Below are 16,724 nucleotides of genomic sequence, written 5' to 3' on the forward strand. Positions count from 1 at the left end.
GTTGACCGCCAGGTGGTCTCCGCAATGGACCTCGTTCAAGCATTGGGACGCCCATCACCCACGATCTGCTGGCTCCCGGCGCCCCACGATGTGGAAATGACGCCGGAAGGTGATCTTCTTACCGACTCGGCAGGCAGGGATGATGCGGACAATCCTCTTATTGGATTGATAATGCTAGTTAGCTTGCAGCTACGTACATGCAGTTGGGTCGGTCCCAATGCCTTCTCTATACAACTACACTATGACGGGCGGGAAAGCAAAGCAACGAAGAAGAGCACGCCACACGGAAGCCTGGCCCCGTCCTCATGTGTAGCTCATGAGCTGGCACAGCAGCTCCTCGTCCTCCTTCTTTACGAAGCGACCCTTGACGCGCAAGCGCGAGTTGGCGAAGTTCTTGCGCACGTCGTAGTCCACCTTCTTGGCCCACACGCGGCGTTTGCGCTTCTCGAGGAAACGCTCAATGCGTTTTCTCCGAGCCTCAGGCGAGTAACTGCCAATGTATTTGCCCTCAGACGAGGGCGACATGCCTTCCCTGCGCTGGTCGCTCTCGTTAGCGGCCGAAATCTCCATGCGAATGAACTCTTCGAGGTGCTGGCGTCCCAGTCCGCCGTACTCGCTTCCATCGGACGAGCATACAGATGCCAAACGCACGCGCTGTTTATAGTCGCTGTCGTACCACGTGCCGTCATCTTCGACGCCTGTGGGGCTACTGTCGCGACCCAGGAACGACTCGTTCTCTTGCACGCGCGACAGGCTACTGGACTTGTACTTCTTTCCGTACGATGACGAGTAGGTGCGGTCGAAAGACGACGAATGCTCGCGATAGCTCATTCTGTTGTTGTTGTTGCTGTTGCCACCACGCATGGGGATCGAGATGGGTCTGCTGTTGGACGATGAGTAGTTGTCGTTGTCGTCCTGGTTGGAAGCCGCAGCGGCTACAAGACCGTCGAAGGGAGAGCGATACGATGACCACGTGCGGCGCTCAGGGGACTCGTCGCTAGCTTCGCTAGAGTCCATATCCACATCGCTGCTGCTGCTGTCATCCTCGCGACCCGGGATCATAGATGTGAGTGGGCGCTCCTGGATCTTTTGCGCCAGGAGCGCCATAGCCGAGCTATACGAATCGCCATGTGGGTGCATGAAGCTGGACGAAGGCAGGGAGCTGGCCGCACCACCGTCGAAAGCCGCGAAGCCGCGCTTCTTCCCAGGCTGCCACGATGACGGCGGCTCGGAGGCGTACAGCGGGTTGTCAGCGAATTTGCGCTCGTCGGGCGCTGACAAGCTCATGAGTGTTTCGGCCACTTCGGACTCGATCATGGTGGGAACGGGTGGCTGCGGCAGTTCCTTCTACGGCTAATGGCTTCGCTACGGATATGCGAACGGTTCCTTCGGGCCTGGGTCGTTACGATTTGGCTTTTTGAAGAATGGGCGTTCGACTGCTGTGTGGCTGCCGTCTCTGTGCTTCCTGGTTCGGAAGGTTTGTCTCTGTTTTTGTATGCAGAGGCCAGTTTCTACTCTTTTCGAGTGTCAGCCAGCTCGACGAGAGCAAAATCCATTTGGCCAATGTATGCGCGCCAAGTTCAAGATGGCACGCGCTAGCAAGGTGACCATGTATTAATACTGCATGCACTTGCCGAGCGCTCACAGTGGCGTAGACTGCACCAGCACCCAGCGGAGACCATTGCAGGCAGCGAAGGTGCTGGCTAACAACCATGCACTTGCGATCGCATATCGGCAGGTGGTGGCCCTCCCGATCCTGCGGTTAGGGCGAATGCAGCCGGCCGACAACAACAGCTTACAGTTTGGTTTTAGAAAACATTTTCTAGCGACTTGGACGCTCCTGACAATAGTGACCAATGCGTTGCCTGAATTGGCACAAGTGCTGAGTGCCATACTTCGAGGTACAATGCAGCGGTGAACTCTTCCTCAGGCTTCGAATTTGGTACATGGTCTCCGCAGATGGGCCAATATTACAAGTAGAGCTTTACCAGTTGAGCCTTCGATCCTAGCAAGGACGAACGATAGTCTTCTGCGCCACAGCAAATTGCCAGCAACCACTGCAACTTGTACCCCTGACCACTCGCAAGCCCTTCGAAAAACGGACCAGTGAAAGTCTGAAGCGCGGCAATGTCGCGTCGCGATATTACCATGGCAACAAAGAACTGAGAACGGTGGATCCGTGGCGATAGCGTTTTGAGGGAGTTCTAACACCACCACCTCCGCAAGCAAGAACTAGAAACACGCTTGGTGGCCGCCGGCCAATACCTGGCTGCAAAATATCTGGGCGCATCTTGTCGGACAAGTTGAAGCTAGCTTTTGTCGCTTTTAACCTCCGATTTATAATTCACTGCCTAAAATAATGCAGCCATCACAAGCCAGTGCCGAAAAACGCTTCAAGCAACACCGCAATGGAGACAAGGAAGGACGGTGCGAGGCAGGCGCCGCCCTCGCCAATCAAGCGGGCGCCGCTGAAAATCCACACCCAGGAATACGTGGACACGCCGAGTAGCAGCACTACAGCATCACCAGCCGAGAGCTGCGCTGCCTACGTCGAGAAACAACTCAAGCCTTGGGAGCGCTCGGCAAGCGTCGCCAGCTCTGTCAACAGCTCGGAAACCAGCGAAGTACTGGACGACACCAGCAATGAGGCACAAGAGGGGGAATCAGTGCGCTCTATTACGGAGCCAAATGATGAGAAAGCAAACGCTCAGGCGCTCAAAATGCAGTCGCACTTGTTAGCGATGCAAATGCGACTGAATGGACTCCAGCGACTGGTGGAAGAGGCTGCATTCCAAAACAGGCTTCACTCGTGCTCACAGGACTCTGTCCCAGACACGCAGTCGCATTTTGTTCCGGCGGCAGAGGCGAACGAAGGTGCACGCGACGATACAGATCTTCAGAGAGACGCGGAACCGACCCCGAAAGAGAGTGTGAACGAGTCCGATCTGTTGGGCTCAAAGTCGTCTAGTGACTCAGTAGAGGGCGCACCGAACGATAAAGCGAACGATAGCAGAGACGACCTACAGGACAGTAGCTCGAGCTCCAGTGAGGACGACGGTCATCCTGCGATTGCCACTCTATTGAAAAAGATTAAGGCGTTGCAGACGCAGCTGAAAGAGGCGACTGATGAAAATCAGCAGCTTCAGAGCACAGTAAACAAATTAGAAAAAGAGAACGAACGACTCCAAGCTCAGACAGAAGCAAGGGTGACTGACGTAAGTTGCGATAAAGAATCAAATGACGCGGAGGGCGCTGAAGCCTGCAAACATCGCGACGAAAGCCTTTCCCGCTTAACCCTCGCAATATTTGGCGAGCCATCAGCATTTCAAATGGTCATGGAAGAGGATTTAGCAGTCCTAAAGAACCACGAGCGATGCCAGCACAAGTTGCACGAACTTTGGGATACTATCCGGAAGCTCAGGACCTTTGTGGAAACGTATGAGCTCGAGCGAAATGCATTAAGAATTCAGCGAGACGACGCAGTTGCCGACGCAGACCGTGCGGATGCCGAGAATGTCAAGCTGGCTAGCAGCAGCAATCCACAGCAGAAGATTAAGTATCTGCAACAAGTGAAGAAAGATAACCAAGCCTTGCGACGGAAGAACCGTGCGCTGAACATGAGGATAGCCAATCAAGCAGCCAAGTATGTCCGAGAGAAGAACGGCTGCTCGCTGCTCCAGGAGGAATGCGAGACGACAATTGACACCACACTGGGATCTATGACGCTTGATGATACGCTCATCGACGAGCCTGCATTGCGCACTGGCGAGGAAATACTGCAGAGCATGCGAAACCGTAGTGAGATTTTGGAGCAGCGGCTTGAGAGTCTTCGCCTTGCGAAGCAGGAACTACCTGAAGACGACGACACTTCGAGTGAAGTAATAGGACAGCGTCCGCCAGCAACAAGAGCTCGGTGATGCCTGCGAAGAAGCGGTATTTATCGTTTTTATGTGGATGCTTCGTACAATAACCATTTCTGATTGGAAATCAATTTTTGATTACATTATGTCATTGGATAAAAATTCGAAAAAGAATTATGGTGGCATCCATTTTCATTTCAACAAAGTGTCTTTGTTGTGCCACAAGGTGCGCAGTGATGGAGACCTCGCACGCTGGCGCTGACAGCGCTGATCACCTGGACAGCTACGCGTCTGCCGCTGGACTAATGCAACTTAGCTCAGCAGTGATCGCAGCCGATGCTGCAGATGCCAGCTCCAACAGTGGCGGCATTAGCAGCAGCAATAACAGTGACAATTCCAACTCCTCATCCGTAGACGCGTCGCTACCTCCGGGCTGGCAGCGGATCATCCACGGGTCGGGGCTACCCTGTTACGTACACGAGGGTATGGGAGTTGTCTGCTGGACACGACCGTATCCAGTGGATGTTGGTGGCGACGGCGCGCTGTCGAAGCCGGAGCTCCATCGCCTCGTGAAGCAGCACGTGCCACCACTTAGCATCTTCGCAACTGGGTCGAATGCTGCTGCACAGAGACGAAAGGAAAGTGTGGGCTCATCGGATACGGGAGTCGATGCGAGTGCATTGAATTCTCAAGAACCGAGTAGCGTAAGGAAGGATGTTAACCGTTCTTGAACAAGGAGACAGCTCCTTGTAGATTGCAGCAAGACTGATTGAGGTATGTGCTTGTCATTGTTGGAGCAGGGACAGACAAAGAAGCGCAAATTGGACGTGGTGGCCAAGGACCAGAAGGGCAACGCTGTCAAGCAGCAGTCGATGGTGTGTTACTTAAATTATTGCTATCTCTGTTGCAACATTGAGAATAACGCAGCTTTATCCATGTAGACATTGGAAGAGTTCAAGACACTAACCATGGGTGACCCCCGCGTTCTCCAGGTGAGTCAATATAGCGTATAGTTGCTAAAAGAAATAGTTCGTAACTAACTGAAAGGTAAACTAGGCATGCATGGAGTTATCGATCAAGACGCCGGCTCAAGTTCTTCAGGAATACCAGAATCGGAACCGTGGTGTTTCAATTAATTACAACACGATACCCGTAGAAGGTGATGGCATCAAGCTCTTCAAAACCATAGCTACTGCCGGCAGCACTGTTGGAGAGGTATCGTATGAGGATAACTAGTGCGATTCTTTGTGGGAGGTTTTGTACTGACTTGCCTATTTGTTATGCAGGGTGTTGCCTCGACGAAGAAAATTGCCAAACAGTTAGGGGCGCAACAGTTGCTAGCGCTGTTGCACGAACGGACAGCAAGGAAATACTATGAAGTGGCGGAGATGTACAACAGTTCCATGAAGGGCCAACCAGTTGCCGGCGAGTCATCCACGTACGGACCTCCCTCCACACAGCGCAACGACGCAAGGGGTGGACGTGGCGTGGATCCTCGCCTTCAGCGTAATGGAAATGGCTCGAATCGGATGCGAAAAGCTCGACGATCGCCTCCGTCGAAAGAGTATGATGCTGGATACCACGAATATGCAGTTGACCGACGCATGAATGCGCCACCTCCTTGGAATGGGTACAACCAGCAGTCAATGCAGCCTGTAGGTCCATGGAATGGTGGAGGTGCGCAAGGTGATATGGGATTGGACACTGTGGCGCCTGAGCGTGTGGTGGTGTATTCTCAAACGCCGGCCGGAAATGTGGCAAGCTATGGTGGCGGACAATACTACAATGTTGGAAATGCGTGGGGAGGCTATCCGAATATCAGCCACGCACCGCATCCAGCAGTCTATTCTCAGCAGTACAATGGTGCCTACGGTGAAACTCAGCCGCCTGTAAACAGACCGTACGGTTATGGCAATTATCACTCACGACCATCCGATCGCCAGAACGCTGCAACACCCATCGAAAGAGTCACGGTAAGTGCCTACCGGTTTTTCATCTACCGATTTCAGCTTGTAAACATTGTGCTGACTGTGGTGAATATTGCTGGACTGCAGGCTAACTTACGAAACCAGATGTCGAATCAGTGATCGAAGAGAGAGGAACTCACGGCTACTGAAGGGAGTGCTAATGTACTCGAGGTGCACGTGGCGAAGGATGACCATATTCAGTAGTGTAGTGCTCAAAAACTCGGTCACTATGTTGCCACGATATTTATGTCGAAGCCGAGGTCTCTTTCCGCTATGTTTAGGTGACTCATGTCGAAGTGATCTTCTTATCCCTAAGCAGCCTTGGCGCAACCTAATCTGCGTTGCCGCAACATACACATCTCCGTGATCATGCGACTCGCGCAAGTCAACGACGCGCGACAGAGAGTTACGTAAAGATGTGGAGTCAACTCATGCGGCCATTCACGGCGCCACAAGGGAAGAGCGTGGGCTCGACAGCCGGAATCTCGCTGCGTTGAAAGAGACATTCGGCTTTGCCTGTCGTAGGTGAAGAAACTGTCTGCGTAACGCTCAACTTACTTGCCTGTCACCACCAAAAGTGCACTTGTCAATCGATGGAGGGCTTTCTGCTCGTCTTCGCCAAAGAACGCAGTGCGCAGGTGCAGTACTGTGTGCTGGAGCATGGCATGTTGCGCTGCTTTGATCAGCCTGGCGGAGCGCTGCGCGAGTCTGTCGGACTCACGAGACATCGCATCCGCGTGCAGCCACTTTTCAGCGACAACGCTGGAATGTGTCCGAACCGCTTCGCAGTGCACGCGCTCGAGGTGAAGCGCAACGACCAGGCAGGTGCATTTGTATCGGCCGGCAAGTGCGAAAAGGCCTACTACTTCGCTGCAGCCACCTCCAAGACCATGATTAAGTGGGCCAATGCCATTCACAATTGGCGACGTCATGCATTCGACGACCCCACCAGCGGTGCGCTGTCCGTCCACGATGCCATCACCGACGAGGCCATGAAAACCCCCGACGCAAAACGACGCTCGGTCCTACTGGAAACGCAGCGGTTAAACCTCGTCAACTTGGCTAGCCGCTTCGACGTCAAGCTTCTCGCGGCCAGTACGAGCACTGCTAAGAAGTCTGGCGGCTTGTTCAGAAGTCCGTCGCTCCGCATATCCTCATCATTCAAAGACCCTGCCGAAATTAAGACATCCCGGTCCAGTTTCCCTACTATGTCCTGGCTGCCGGGATTCTCTTCGCTCGACCTAACTTGCTAGGGAGATAACTATGTATTGCTCTCGCTGTAGCAGTAAAAAGTTACGTGTTAAGTGTCAAGAATGGACACACCATAAGATCAAATCGACTATTGCCAATGTGAAATTTCAATGTAGACCCTAGTCAAAGAGGTTTGCCGTCTCTCTATGCGATTATAGATAGAGTCCTTCGGGAATGTTGGCCTTCTTCTTGTATAGCGCTTTCTCCTTCGCCTTTCGGAAGTCCGACTGCGTCACACGCATACGACGTTCACGCAGAGCGAGCAGACCCGCTTCCGTGCAAACAGCCTTGATGTCAGCTCCAGAGAGCTCGTCCTTGGACATGACGAACTCCTCCAGATCCACGTCATCACCCAAACTCATGCGACCTGTGTGAATACCGAAGATACGACGCTTGGTCTTGATATCTGGCAACGGGAACTCAATCTGCAAAAAACCAATTGAAAAAAAATGAGTATCACCAAATTCAACACTTGATCTCATAGTACACACCTTTCTGTCGATACGTCCAGGTCGAATAAGCGCAGGATCGAGGCTCTCGATGGCGTTCGTTGCCATAATAACCTTCACGTCGCCACGCTCATCGAAACCATCCAACTGGTTCAGCAACTCAAGCATTGTACGCTGGATCTCACGCGTACCGCCACTACTCGAGTCGTAACGTTTGCTACCCACAGCGTCAATCTCATCAATGAACACAATAGACGGCGCGTGATCGTCTGCCACACGGAACATCTCGCGCACCAGTTTCGGACCGTCACCCAGGTACTTCTGGATGAGCTCGGAGCCGACAATACGCAGGAACGTAGCCGATGTCTGATTGGCTACAGCCTTGGCCAGCAAAGTCTTGCCCGTACCAGGCTCACCATACAGAATAACGCCCTTGGGCGGACGGATACCGATGCCTTCGTAGAGTTCCGGATGCGTCAATGGCAGCTCCACAGCCTCCTTGATCTCCTGGATCTGACTCTCTAATCCACCAATATCTGCGTACGACTCGAGTGGAGCCTTGTCTACCTTCATGACGCTCACCATCGGGTCCGTATCGTCCGCCAGGATACCTACAACCGACATGACCTTATTGTGGAGCAACACAGAGCAGCCAGGCTCGAGCATATCTTGGTTCACGAAGGACATGACACCCACGTAGTACTCTGGACCCACAGAGGACGAAACAATGGCGTGATTGTCATCGATCATCTCCTCGAGGGTGCCGACGCCCATGGGAGTGCCACGCAGATCGTCCACCTTCGAGCGCTCCTCCTCGTCCTTCTCCTGCTTGGGCTTCATCACTTCCTGATTCTGGATAAACTCCTGCTCCATTAGCAGAAAATCCTTGATACGTTCCATCTTTAGCAGACGCAACTTGCATTTGGCCGTCGGGTATACGGTCGGGATACGCACGGCGGCGGACGGGCCTTTTTTCTTGCGACGCTTACGCGTCATGGCACCACCACGAGGCTCAAACTTTTTCTTCTTCTGCTTAGCAGCATCTTCCTTCTTCTTCGCGGCTTCATCGCGCGTCTGGCGCGGCAATCCGCTCTGGCCTTGCCCCATTCTCGCTGCCTCCTTCTCCCCTTTGCAACAGTGTGAAAAGATCTCTCCCTAATGATAATTTAAAAACCTCGGATACGTGAGGTTTTATGTAGTGCCTTTAGAAAAAGTACGAATTGCTTTTTCTAAACTAAGTTGAAGTGACCATCACTCCTCTCTTGGCACAGCAAGTGTAAAGGTTGCCCTGCCCGTAAGCGTGCTGTGGATCTCCGTCCATTGCCAACGGCCGCCGTGATGTCCGTTGATGTGAGAGCCAGTTATTAATAGGCGGTGTCGCTGGTTTTGGCTTCTTTAGACGGTCTAACTTAGACCTCTGCTGTGCACCGCCGGGAGTGGAATTTCGCGGGCCGTTTGGAGTTTCACTTTGAGTGCAACGCGTTGGCCGGAAAGATTAGATCCTTCATCGACTGTGTGAGCCGCAGCCAAGAGTCTCGTTGCAAGAACAGTGCTCATTGAGCTTGCCATCTCGACAGATCGACGACAGCTCTGTCCACTGTACGGGAATTTGCTAGGTGGGGTTATCCATTCACTAAAGAACAACACTTGCTTAAATTTCTGAAATCTTGTTCTTAAACTACTACTAGACATACCGACAGAATGGCTAGCTACACGCCGACGGGGCCTTCCTCCTCTCCGCTTAAATCAGTCGGCTTCCCGCCTCTCTCATCCCGAAATCTGTCGTCGAGAGGGCTGTCAGGAGGCGACAAACTCAGTGGTCCCTCGGAAACTTTAGCTTCTGTTGGTGACACAGTCAGCTCGACCCGTAACGCAAGCACCACGACTGCAGTTGCTGCTCCTCCCGCTCGGCCAGGGACGTACTCTTTCGTTGTAGCAGGAACAAACTTCCAAATCGACGAAAAGTACAAATTTGTCAAAGTCATAGGTCGTGGTGCCTATGGTGTTGTCATGTAAGAAACCACGTTTGACATTTTTCATATTTTTCATAAATCTGATATTTCTCACTGTAGTTCGGCCGAAAACACGGAAACAAACGAAAAAGTTGCCGTAAAGAAAATCTCCCGGGCATTCGAAGACCTCGTGGACGCCAAGCGTATATTACGCGAGATTAAACTCTTACAGCACTTTGACCATGAAAACGTGATCACAATTGTAGACTTGTTGCCACCGCCATGCTTAACGCAGTTTGACGATGTTTATATCATCGCCGATCTCATGGAGACCGACTTGCACCGAATTATCTACTCGAGACAGCCGCTTACTGACGACCATGTGCAGTATTTCCTGTATCAGATCTTGAGAGCTCTCAAGTACATTCACTCTGCCAATGTCCTTCATCGAGACTTAAAGCCGTCGAATCTGTTGCTCAACTCGAATTGCGACTTGAAAGTGTGCGACTTTGGCTTATCGCGAGGTGTCACACCCGAGGAAGACAACATGGAACTCACAGAGTACGTCGTCACACGTTGGTATCGCGCGCCAGAGATCATGCTCTCGTCGAGAGAGTACACCAAGGCAATTGACATTTGGTCCACTGGATGCATTTTCGCTGAGCTACTCGGTCGTACGCCACTTTTCCCTGGTGACGACTATATCCACCAACTCCAAATCATTTGTGACAAGATCGGAACTCCATGTGAAGAGGATCTGCATTTTGTTGTGAGTGAACGAGCCAAACGCTTCATGAAGAATCAGCCAATGAGACCTGGTGTTCCGTTTGCTAAACTCTATCCGAAAGCTTCACCGGAAGCCATGGACTTGCTGCAACGCATGCTTGTGTTTGATCCGGTAAAACGAATCTCAGTGGAGGAAGCTCTGGAGCATCCGTACTTGGCGTCACTGCACAATTTGGAGGACGAACCTGTTGCAGACAGTTGCTTCAGCTTCGACTTTGAGAAAGAAGACCTGACCGAGTCTCGACTCAAGGAACTCATCTTTGAGTACGTCTCTTGTTATTCGAGTAATTTGGCATGCATCTAACATGTTTCCTTGTCGCTCAGGGAGATCCTTAGAATTCACCCGGATGCACCACGCAGTCCCTTAAAATCGTCTCCTGCAGGAATAAACAGCCCTCCTCCCACTGAGCAAGTGCTTAGCCCAAGGTACGTCTTGACCAAATACGATGCTCATCAAGGTAGCTGATCGCTTGTGTTCATACTTGCCTGGTAATTAGCACGACTCACTCGCACACACAGGACTGATCCATGACGAATGCATACCGTTAAGACACCAGCTCGAAGAAAGAGTGATTAATGCAATTAACAAAAATGCAAAATGAACCTCAATTGCTCCTCAAAGCAACAAGTTACGCAGCAGTTTGAGTCTTTTTGCGATCGTGATAGTTCGTCCAGGGTCCACTGCCCTTGGCATAGAAGTCCATCGGATACGAACCTTCCTTCCACTGCGTTTTCTCTAAGCAGACTTCCGCCTCGTACGCAGTAAGCAGCGGCTAGTGACAACAACAGCGTTAGTAATATGTAGAACGCTTAACTGCCTGTAAGCACCGTCAACTCACCTTCGGGAATGCGTAGCCCCAATCAATTGAAAGTCGAGGGCACGCAATCTGAATCCACGCGTCAACATCCTTGAACCGAGCAAGCTGTGAAGTCCACAAGCCATTAGTAAGATATAAATTATGTCTAGTATACCCTCAAAATGTGATTACCTTATCGGGGAACAGCTCGGACAACAGAAGTACAAAATACTCCTTGCCACTTTGTTCCAAAAGCTCCTTAACGTGATCGAGAATCAGCGGGTTACCCTGATGTCCGAGCGTTCCAAGCACAACACCGAACTTCTTTGCTCCCTTGGCCTTGTCGATGGCAGCACGACGGATTTCCATCATTTGCGGTAGATCGTACTTTTCGATCGTAAGCATCTTCGGGTATGGATCGTAGCGATATGCCTTCAGCTTCGGGTTCATGATCATTGCCGACTGATACATGGAAACGACGTGAGTGCATCAGTGTGTTTTAAACTTTGATGTTTGCAGAGTACACACCTCGAGATGGAAACGTCCGTCGGCAATGAAGACGAGAGCGTCGACCCCTTCAATGACAGGAGACGTGCAGCCCAGCACTTCGCCAGGAGACAGAGGCTTCACTTGCGGCACGACCAAACTGGTGAAGTATTCCTTCAATCTTGAAGACACGAGGTGAATCGAGCTACTAAACTGGATTGTCCCCATCAGAGCGAGCTGTGAATAGTGACTAGATTAGTAATATGCTGCGAAATGAAGCACTAATAGACAGTTACCTTGGTTTCCGGTGGGAAAGTCAGCTTCATGCAGTCGATCAGCTGTCATGCACGTCGAAATAAATACATTAGCCGAGAGGACAAGCCCGATACTCGACGCGACGTACATGGTCGACGTCAATAGCAATGTCCACGAACACGTAGAGCATCTTAATGGACGTGACGTCGATTGGCACGAGGCAGCTGTGGCCATAGTGCACCATGAAGTCAGCCCCGAGTGCAAGTGCGCTGAGGTCATCCACACAACAAGCGCCGTATGTCACCTGCATCGCCATATATCTGTCAATAAACTCGTAGTTCTTGTTGTGTACATCAGCAAAACGTACATCACCCAGAATGATACTGTCGGCGCCCGTGAAGCGCTCGATAATGTCCGAGATTACGCAAGAATAGAGAAGAAGTCCTTCGGGGAACTGAAGTGCCACACGCTTGCTGCCAGCTTGGCGGATGCGCCACACAGTCTTGCGGATCTCGAAGTTGTAGTTCCATGGCAGCTGCTCGATGGCCTTGGTCAGCTCCGGGTCCTTCATAATCTCATCTGGGATCTGGTTGGCCATACGCCGCTTCAACGCAGCAGCCGACGGTTTGCGTTTGGTCTTGGTTTTCGTTGCGACGATCTGCTGCTGAGTGTCGCACCTGCATGCAACACTCTCAGATTGACCATTTTTGCATGTTGCAGGTCAACTTGAACGTACCCATTACTCTGGCATCCAGCGTCGGTAGCTTGACAATATCCGTTAGACTTGGTGTGGCCCGAAAAGCGCGGTGGCCCAGCGGAGGCGTCGACGCTATCGGCCTCTGATCCCATCCTTTTAGAAGCTGCGAACCAATCGGCCGATGGAAACAGCATCGGCAGGTGTACTGTATTAAGTTAGGGCAGCACAATAAAACTGGAAATCCTAAATTCTGGGATAGAAAACACTCCAACACGTTGCCAAGGTGGATGGGTACTTATGTGCATCTACAGCCTAGATAGTTGCTGACACTTTTGGAAAAAGGCGCTTCCATCCAGCAATCTGGTGAACATCTACCAATCAAAAGCTTGGAAGACTACATTCGTTTGTTGTTTTTAAAACTGGGTTAGAGCTGAACTTGATCCATAATGGAAAAGCCCAAGCTTCTTCGTTGCGTCTCAATTTCTCTGGGCCAGTTGTTGCAAGGTCTTCCCCATATTCTCGAGCTTATCAACAGCTTTTTACTTCCAGTGACAATTGATGCAGCGGTCTACAATGATCTCAGCCACGTCGTTCTGAATTACGGATACTGTCGTGAATGGACCTGTCATGCTATGGACGGCGCCGCAGCCAGAGGCAGGCTAGATATAATGAGAAGTCTTCGTGACAGTCGAGGTGAAGGTTGCTCAAGGACGGCAATTTTTAACGCCGCAGCTCATGGACACCTCGAGATTACGAAGTGGCTAATTAAACATTTCGCGACAGTGTCCTTTAACCAAAATGCGCTGATACCAGCTTTGATGGTTTCCATAACGGTTGGCCATCATGACATTTTCAGATACCTGTACGATTTTTGCAACCCCCAGCTTATTCAATCTAGAGTGGAGGCTGCAGCAGCGGCAAACCATTGTTACGTGGTCTCGGCGTTGCTACCGAGTACGTTCAGTACCAGCGATGCATTACAAATAGCAGTTGCAAATGAAAATCTCGAAATGGTGGAGCTGATACTAAAGAAAAGTCCCAGAGCGACAGATGCAACATTGGCCCTGGAGACCGCTGTGAACAGAAAATTATTTCATGTTATTCGAATGATTCTACATCGCGGAAATCACTTCGATACTACACGAATCTTTCGCGTTGCCGTCGCGAGAGGGTGTCTAAGCCTTATTGACATGCTTCTACCTGAAATCAACTCAGCAAGTGCAAGCGCGGCAGTGTTTGAGGCATTGAACCGAGACCGTGCAGATATTTTGATTTTTTTATTAACGAGAGTGGTCTGTGATGATCCCGATTTCATTATAATGAAGGCTGCGTTGCAGCATCGACAAGCGGTAGACAAGTTGCTGGACACTTGGGTGATTTAGTCGGTTGGCATTGAAATTCTTTACAACACTAGAGCTTTGCGGGGGCTGAGATAGCACGAATTGTTGCACAATTTTTAGCTACGTAGTATACTACATGTATCAATAGTAATACATGCCAGAAGTATAATAATACACGTAGGCTCCTACGTAGGGGATTTCTGTTATTCATGTCTGGCTCTTTAATTAAACTCATTCATGTATTGCTGGTCGCATGAGCTTAAGCTTACCAATGGCGAACAAGAGTAATATAAATTTCTAGCGTACAGCATTCGCGACTGGTCCAACTACATTTTATTCTTTATGAGCAAAAAGTTGCGGGCATAGCAATTCGTACACTCGAACATTGAAAATTACATTTATCGAGTACTTTCAATACCATTACAGTAGCTATTCTTATTTTCAAATACTATTTTGTTTCTAAAGAAATTACTTTTAAAGTAATTTTTTAAAAGAGTGATATTCATGACTTAGTTAAGTATCTATTCCGACCAAATGTACTCTGATAAACTTTCAAATTGAGCTTAAGCCGGGGCTTCACGACTGAAGGCTGTGTAGGTAAGCGCAAGCCCGCAGTGCATGCAACGAGGCTATCACATATCCAGACAACAGCCACAACCATGGCCAGAACTGCTGCAACCCTGACGCTGGATGCTCAGGACCAGCCAACAGTAGGACTAGGAAGCAAGTAGGGTGCTAGACAGGTGTTCCGAAATAATACATGTAGTGGAAATCCAATACAATATTTTCCAATAAATAGCTTATTTTCTAAAATTAAAATTTCCACAAATTCGTTTTTTTACCGGTTTTAGCCGGTATTATCTATCGTACTTTTTACAGTGCACCTTTTTACGATGTCTTCCTACGCCTTTCGTGACCACCGATTTGAAGTATTTACACCGCAGACCTCCTGTTACTTTGGGTGGTGCAGAACAATCACCAGCACGACCTAGTTTCAGCAAATTTACACTTTTAGAGTAACCATGACCCTCTCAACATCGTTTAAGACCAAGCAAATCTGCAGCTACATTTTCAAACCACTTCTCGACGAGCAAGATGAGCCGACCGAGCACTATCGCTGCCTGTGTGGCACCATTCGCAAGCAAGACATCAAGACTGGCTTCGCCAATCTCATCAGTCACGTCCTAAAGCAGCACCCAGACTATCTCACTATCATGGCGACCAGAGGCGTCAACTTTGGAACGCTTGTTACGTTTGTCGACCGGAAGAGCCAATCTGTTTACTCTTGGCTTGACTTTACTGTGCAATGCAGCTTCCCTTTTTCCTTTTGTGAGGATCGTACTGTCGACAAGTACACGTCGTTGAAGAGGATTTCGACTGAAATGCTGCTCAAAAACGCTGTTTTAGTGACTAAAGAGGTTGAAACCGCGACGAGTGACTTCATTCCCCCCACTTTTGGCATTATGTTGGACGGATGCACTTTTCTGTCGGAGCATTATGTTGATGTGTTTGGCGTGTTTGATCACGATGAACGCTCCGAGAAAGTTCTGCTGGCGATTGCTCCAAATGTGGACGAAGCGGCAGTTGATCAGACTGCTGCAAATTTATAGTGCCATTCTTTAAGCGCAACCTGGCTAGCATAGCTTATCCTGTGTGTGAAAATTGCTCAGTCAACACCAAACTTGCTGATTTGCTGCAAGTACCATTTATCGGTTGTGCCAGCCACCGGCTGAACTTGGCTGTAAATTTGTACCTTTCAGAGTTCGAGCCTCTATTAAACCAGCTTCAGTTGCTTATGCGGAAGTTGCGGAGTCTGAACAAGGTGGCATCATTCAGGTAAAGTTACACTAGCGTTGATTATGTTACCCGAATGTTGCGGTAAACGGGTAAGTTTTATTATTTACGAAAATAGTTTTGGTGTAAGTAAAGGAGAAAAAAAATCGTTTGCGACCAGTACTTCGCCCAGCGACGAGATGGAGCTCAACGTTTCGGATGATTGACCGGTACTTCAAGATTTGCGCCGCCCTCGACACCGACGACGACGACATCGTCTTGCTGATGCCGACGCGTCGCCAGGAAAAGCGTCTTAGGGATCTTCTCTGCGAGCTTGGGGATTTCCAGTCCTCCACTATGAAATTACAAGAAGAAAAGTTGACGCTTCTCGATGCTCGTGTCATCTTTGACGCGCTTGTTGAAAAGCATCCTGTCACCTCGAAGTATCTTGGGGCAGATGCGGCCTTTGAGAAGGATCCTGCGCTCGAAGATGCGTGCGTATTGGCGCTGGCGAGGGGGGCTGGCGAGCTGACCGAAGGTCAAGAGATCATGATGCATCCATTCGAGACGTACCTGCCGCCATGTGACGAACCAAACGTGTGAGGGGCAAGGCTTTGCAAATCAAGTCTTGGCTGCGAGGAAGAAGCAGAGGACGGCGCTGAAGGTGTTTGCTGGAGTCAGTTTTATTCCTCCCACCTCCAATGCAGTCGAGAGGCTGTTTAGTATCGCGAAGCATACACTGTCGAATCACCGCCAGAGAATGCTACCAATGCATCTTGAAACTGTCCTTTTTCTCTAGCTCAATAGGCGGTTTTTGAGCGCAGCTACTGTTGCCAAGGTCGTTCACAAGTGCCAGCATGAAGTAGCTACAATACACTTTCAATAAGACCAATACTTTATTTTGTTTCTCGTCATGGCGGTGATATTATCTTAATTCTACGATGATGAACAATAACATTGCAATGTTATTATCGGAACACCTGGTGCTAGTTAGTTATTGGAAGGTCGTATCAATTTCTCACAATTGCAATAGCAAGCATTTCAGCGGAATTACCACTTAAGGACCGCAACAAGATACAAGGAAATGAAGCTCGATACGATCGGGATGGCG

General features: G+C 50.1%; 6 protein-coding genes across 6 annotated transcripts; 3 read left to right on the forward strand and 3 right to left on the reverse strand.

Moving 5' to 3' along the window:
• Window positions 1-142: 142 nt before the first annotated feature.
• PITG_12182 (uncharacterized protein) lies at window positions 143-1,409 on the reverse strand (the record flags this gene model as incomplete). The annotated part of the gene is made up of 1 exon (XM_002900754.1): window positions 143-1,409. One exon carries the CDS (start codon window positions 1,315-1,317, stop codon window positions 304-306), a length of 1,014 nt encoding a protein of 337 aa, XP_002900800.1.
• Window positions 1,410-4,732: 3,323 nt separating this feature from the next.
• PITG_12183 (double stranded RNA binding, putative) lies at window positions 4,733-5,947 on the forward strand (the record flags this gene model as incomplete). The annotated part of the gene is made up of 5 exons (XM_002900755.1): window positions 4,733-4,735; window positions 4,814-4,852; window positions 4,917-5,075; window positions 5,147-5,833; window positions 5,915-5,947. The coding sequence occupies 5 exons, from the start codon at window positions 4,733-4,735 to the stop codon at window positions 5,945-5,947; spliced, it is 921 nt and encodes a 306-aa protein (XP_002900801.1).
• Window positions 5,948-6,420: 473 nt separating this feature from the next.
• Window positions 6,421-7,010, forward strand: PITG_12184 (uncharacterized protein; the record flags this gene model as incomplete). Its single annotated transcript, XM_002900756.1, has 2 exons — window positions 6,421-6,941; window positions 6,995-7,010. 2 exons carry the CDS (start codon window positions 6,421-6,423, stop codon window positions 7,008-7,010), a joined length of 537 nt encoding a protein of 178 aa, XP_002900802.1.
• Window positions 7,011-7,105: 95 nt separating this feature from the next.
• On the reverse strand, window positions 7,106-8,665 carry PITG_12185 (26S protease regulatory subunit 4; the record flags this gene model as incomplete). The annotated part of the gene is made up of 2 exons (XM_002900757.1): window positions 7,106-7,503; window positions 7,570-8,665. 2 exons carry the CDS (start codon window positions 8,632-8,634, stop codon window positions 7,231-7,233), a joined length of 1,338 nt encoding a protein of 445 aa, XP_002900803.1.
• A 352-nt stretch (window positions 8,666-9,017) lies between these two features.
• PITG_12186 (sporangia induced mitogen-activated protein kinase, putative) lies at window positions 9,018-10,874 on the forward strand (the record flags this gene model as incomplete). Its single annotated transcript, XM_002900758.1, has 5 exons — window positions 9,018-9,126; window positions 9,216-9,539; window positions 9,600-10,529; window positions 10,590-10,691; window positions 10,763-10,874. 4 exons carry the CDS (start codon window positions 9,229-9,231, stop codon window positions 10,788-10,790), a joined length of 1,371 nt encoding a protein of 456 aa, XP_002900804.1.
• On the reverse strand, window positions 10,827-13,129 carry PITG_12187 (diphthamide biosynthesis protein 1; the record flags this gene model as incomplete). The annotated part of the gene is made up of 9 exons (XM_002900759.1): window positions 10,827-11,038; window positions 11,105-11,188; window positions 11,255-11,524; window positions 11,591-11,785; window positions 11,845-11,886; window positions 11,952-12,107; window positions 12,171-12,480; window positions 12,540-12,632; window positions 13,044-13,129. The coding sequence occupies 9 exons, from the start codon at window positions 13,127-13,129 to the stop codon at window positions 10,895-10,897; spliced, it is 1,380 nt and encodes a 459-aa protein (XP_002900805.1).
• Between the last annotated feature and the right edge of the window lie 3,595 nt (window positions 13,130-16,724).

The sequence above is a fragment of the Phytophthora infestans genome, genomic scaffold (assembly GCF_000142945.1).
Source record: "Phytophthora infestans T30-4 supercont1.24 genomic scaffold, whole genome shotgun sequence".
Classification (NCBI taxonomy): domain Eukaryota; phylum Oomycota; class Peronosporomycetes; order Peronosporales; family Peronosporaceae; genus Phytophthora; species Phytophthora infestans.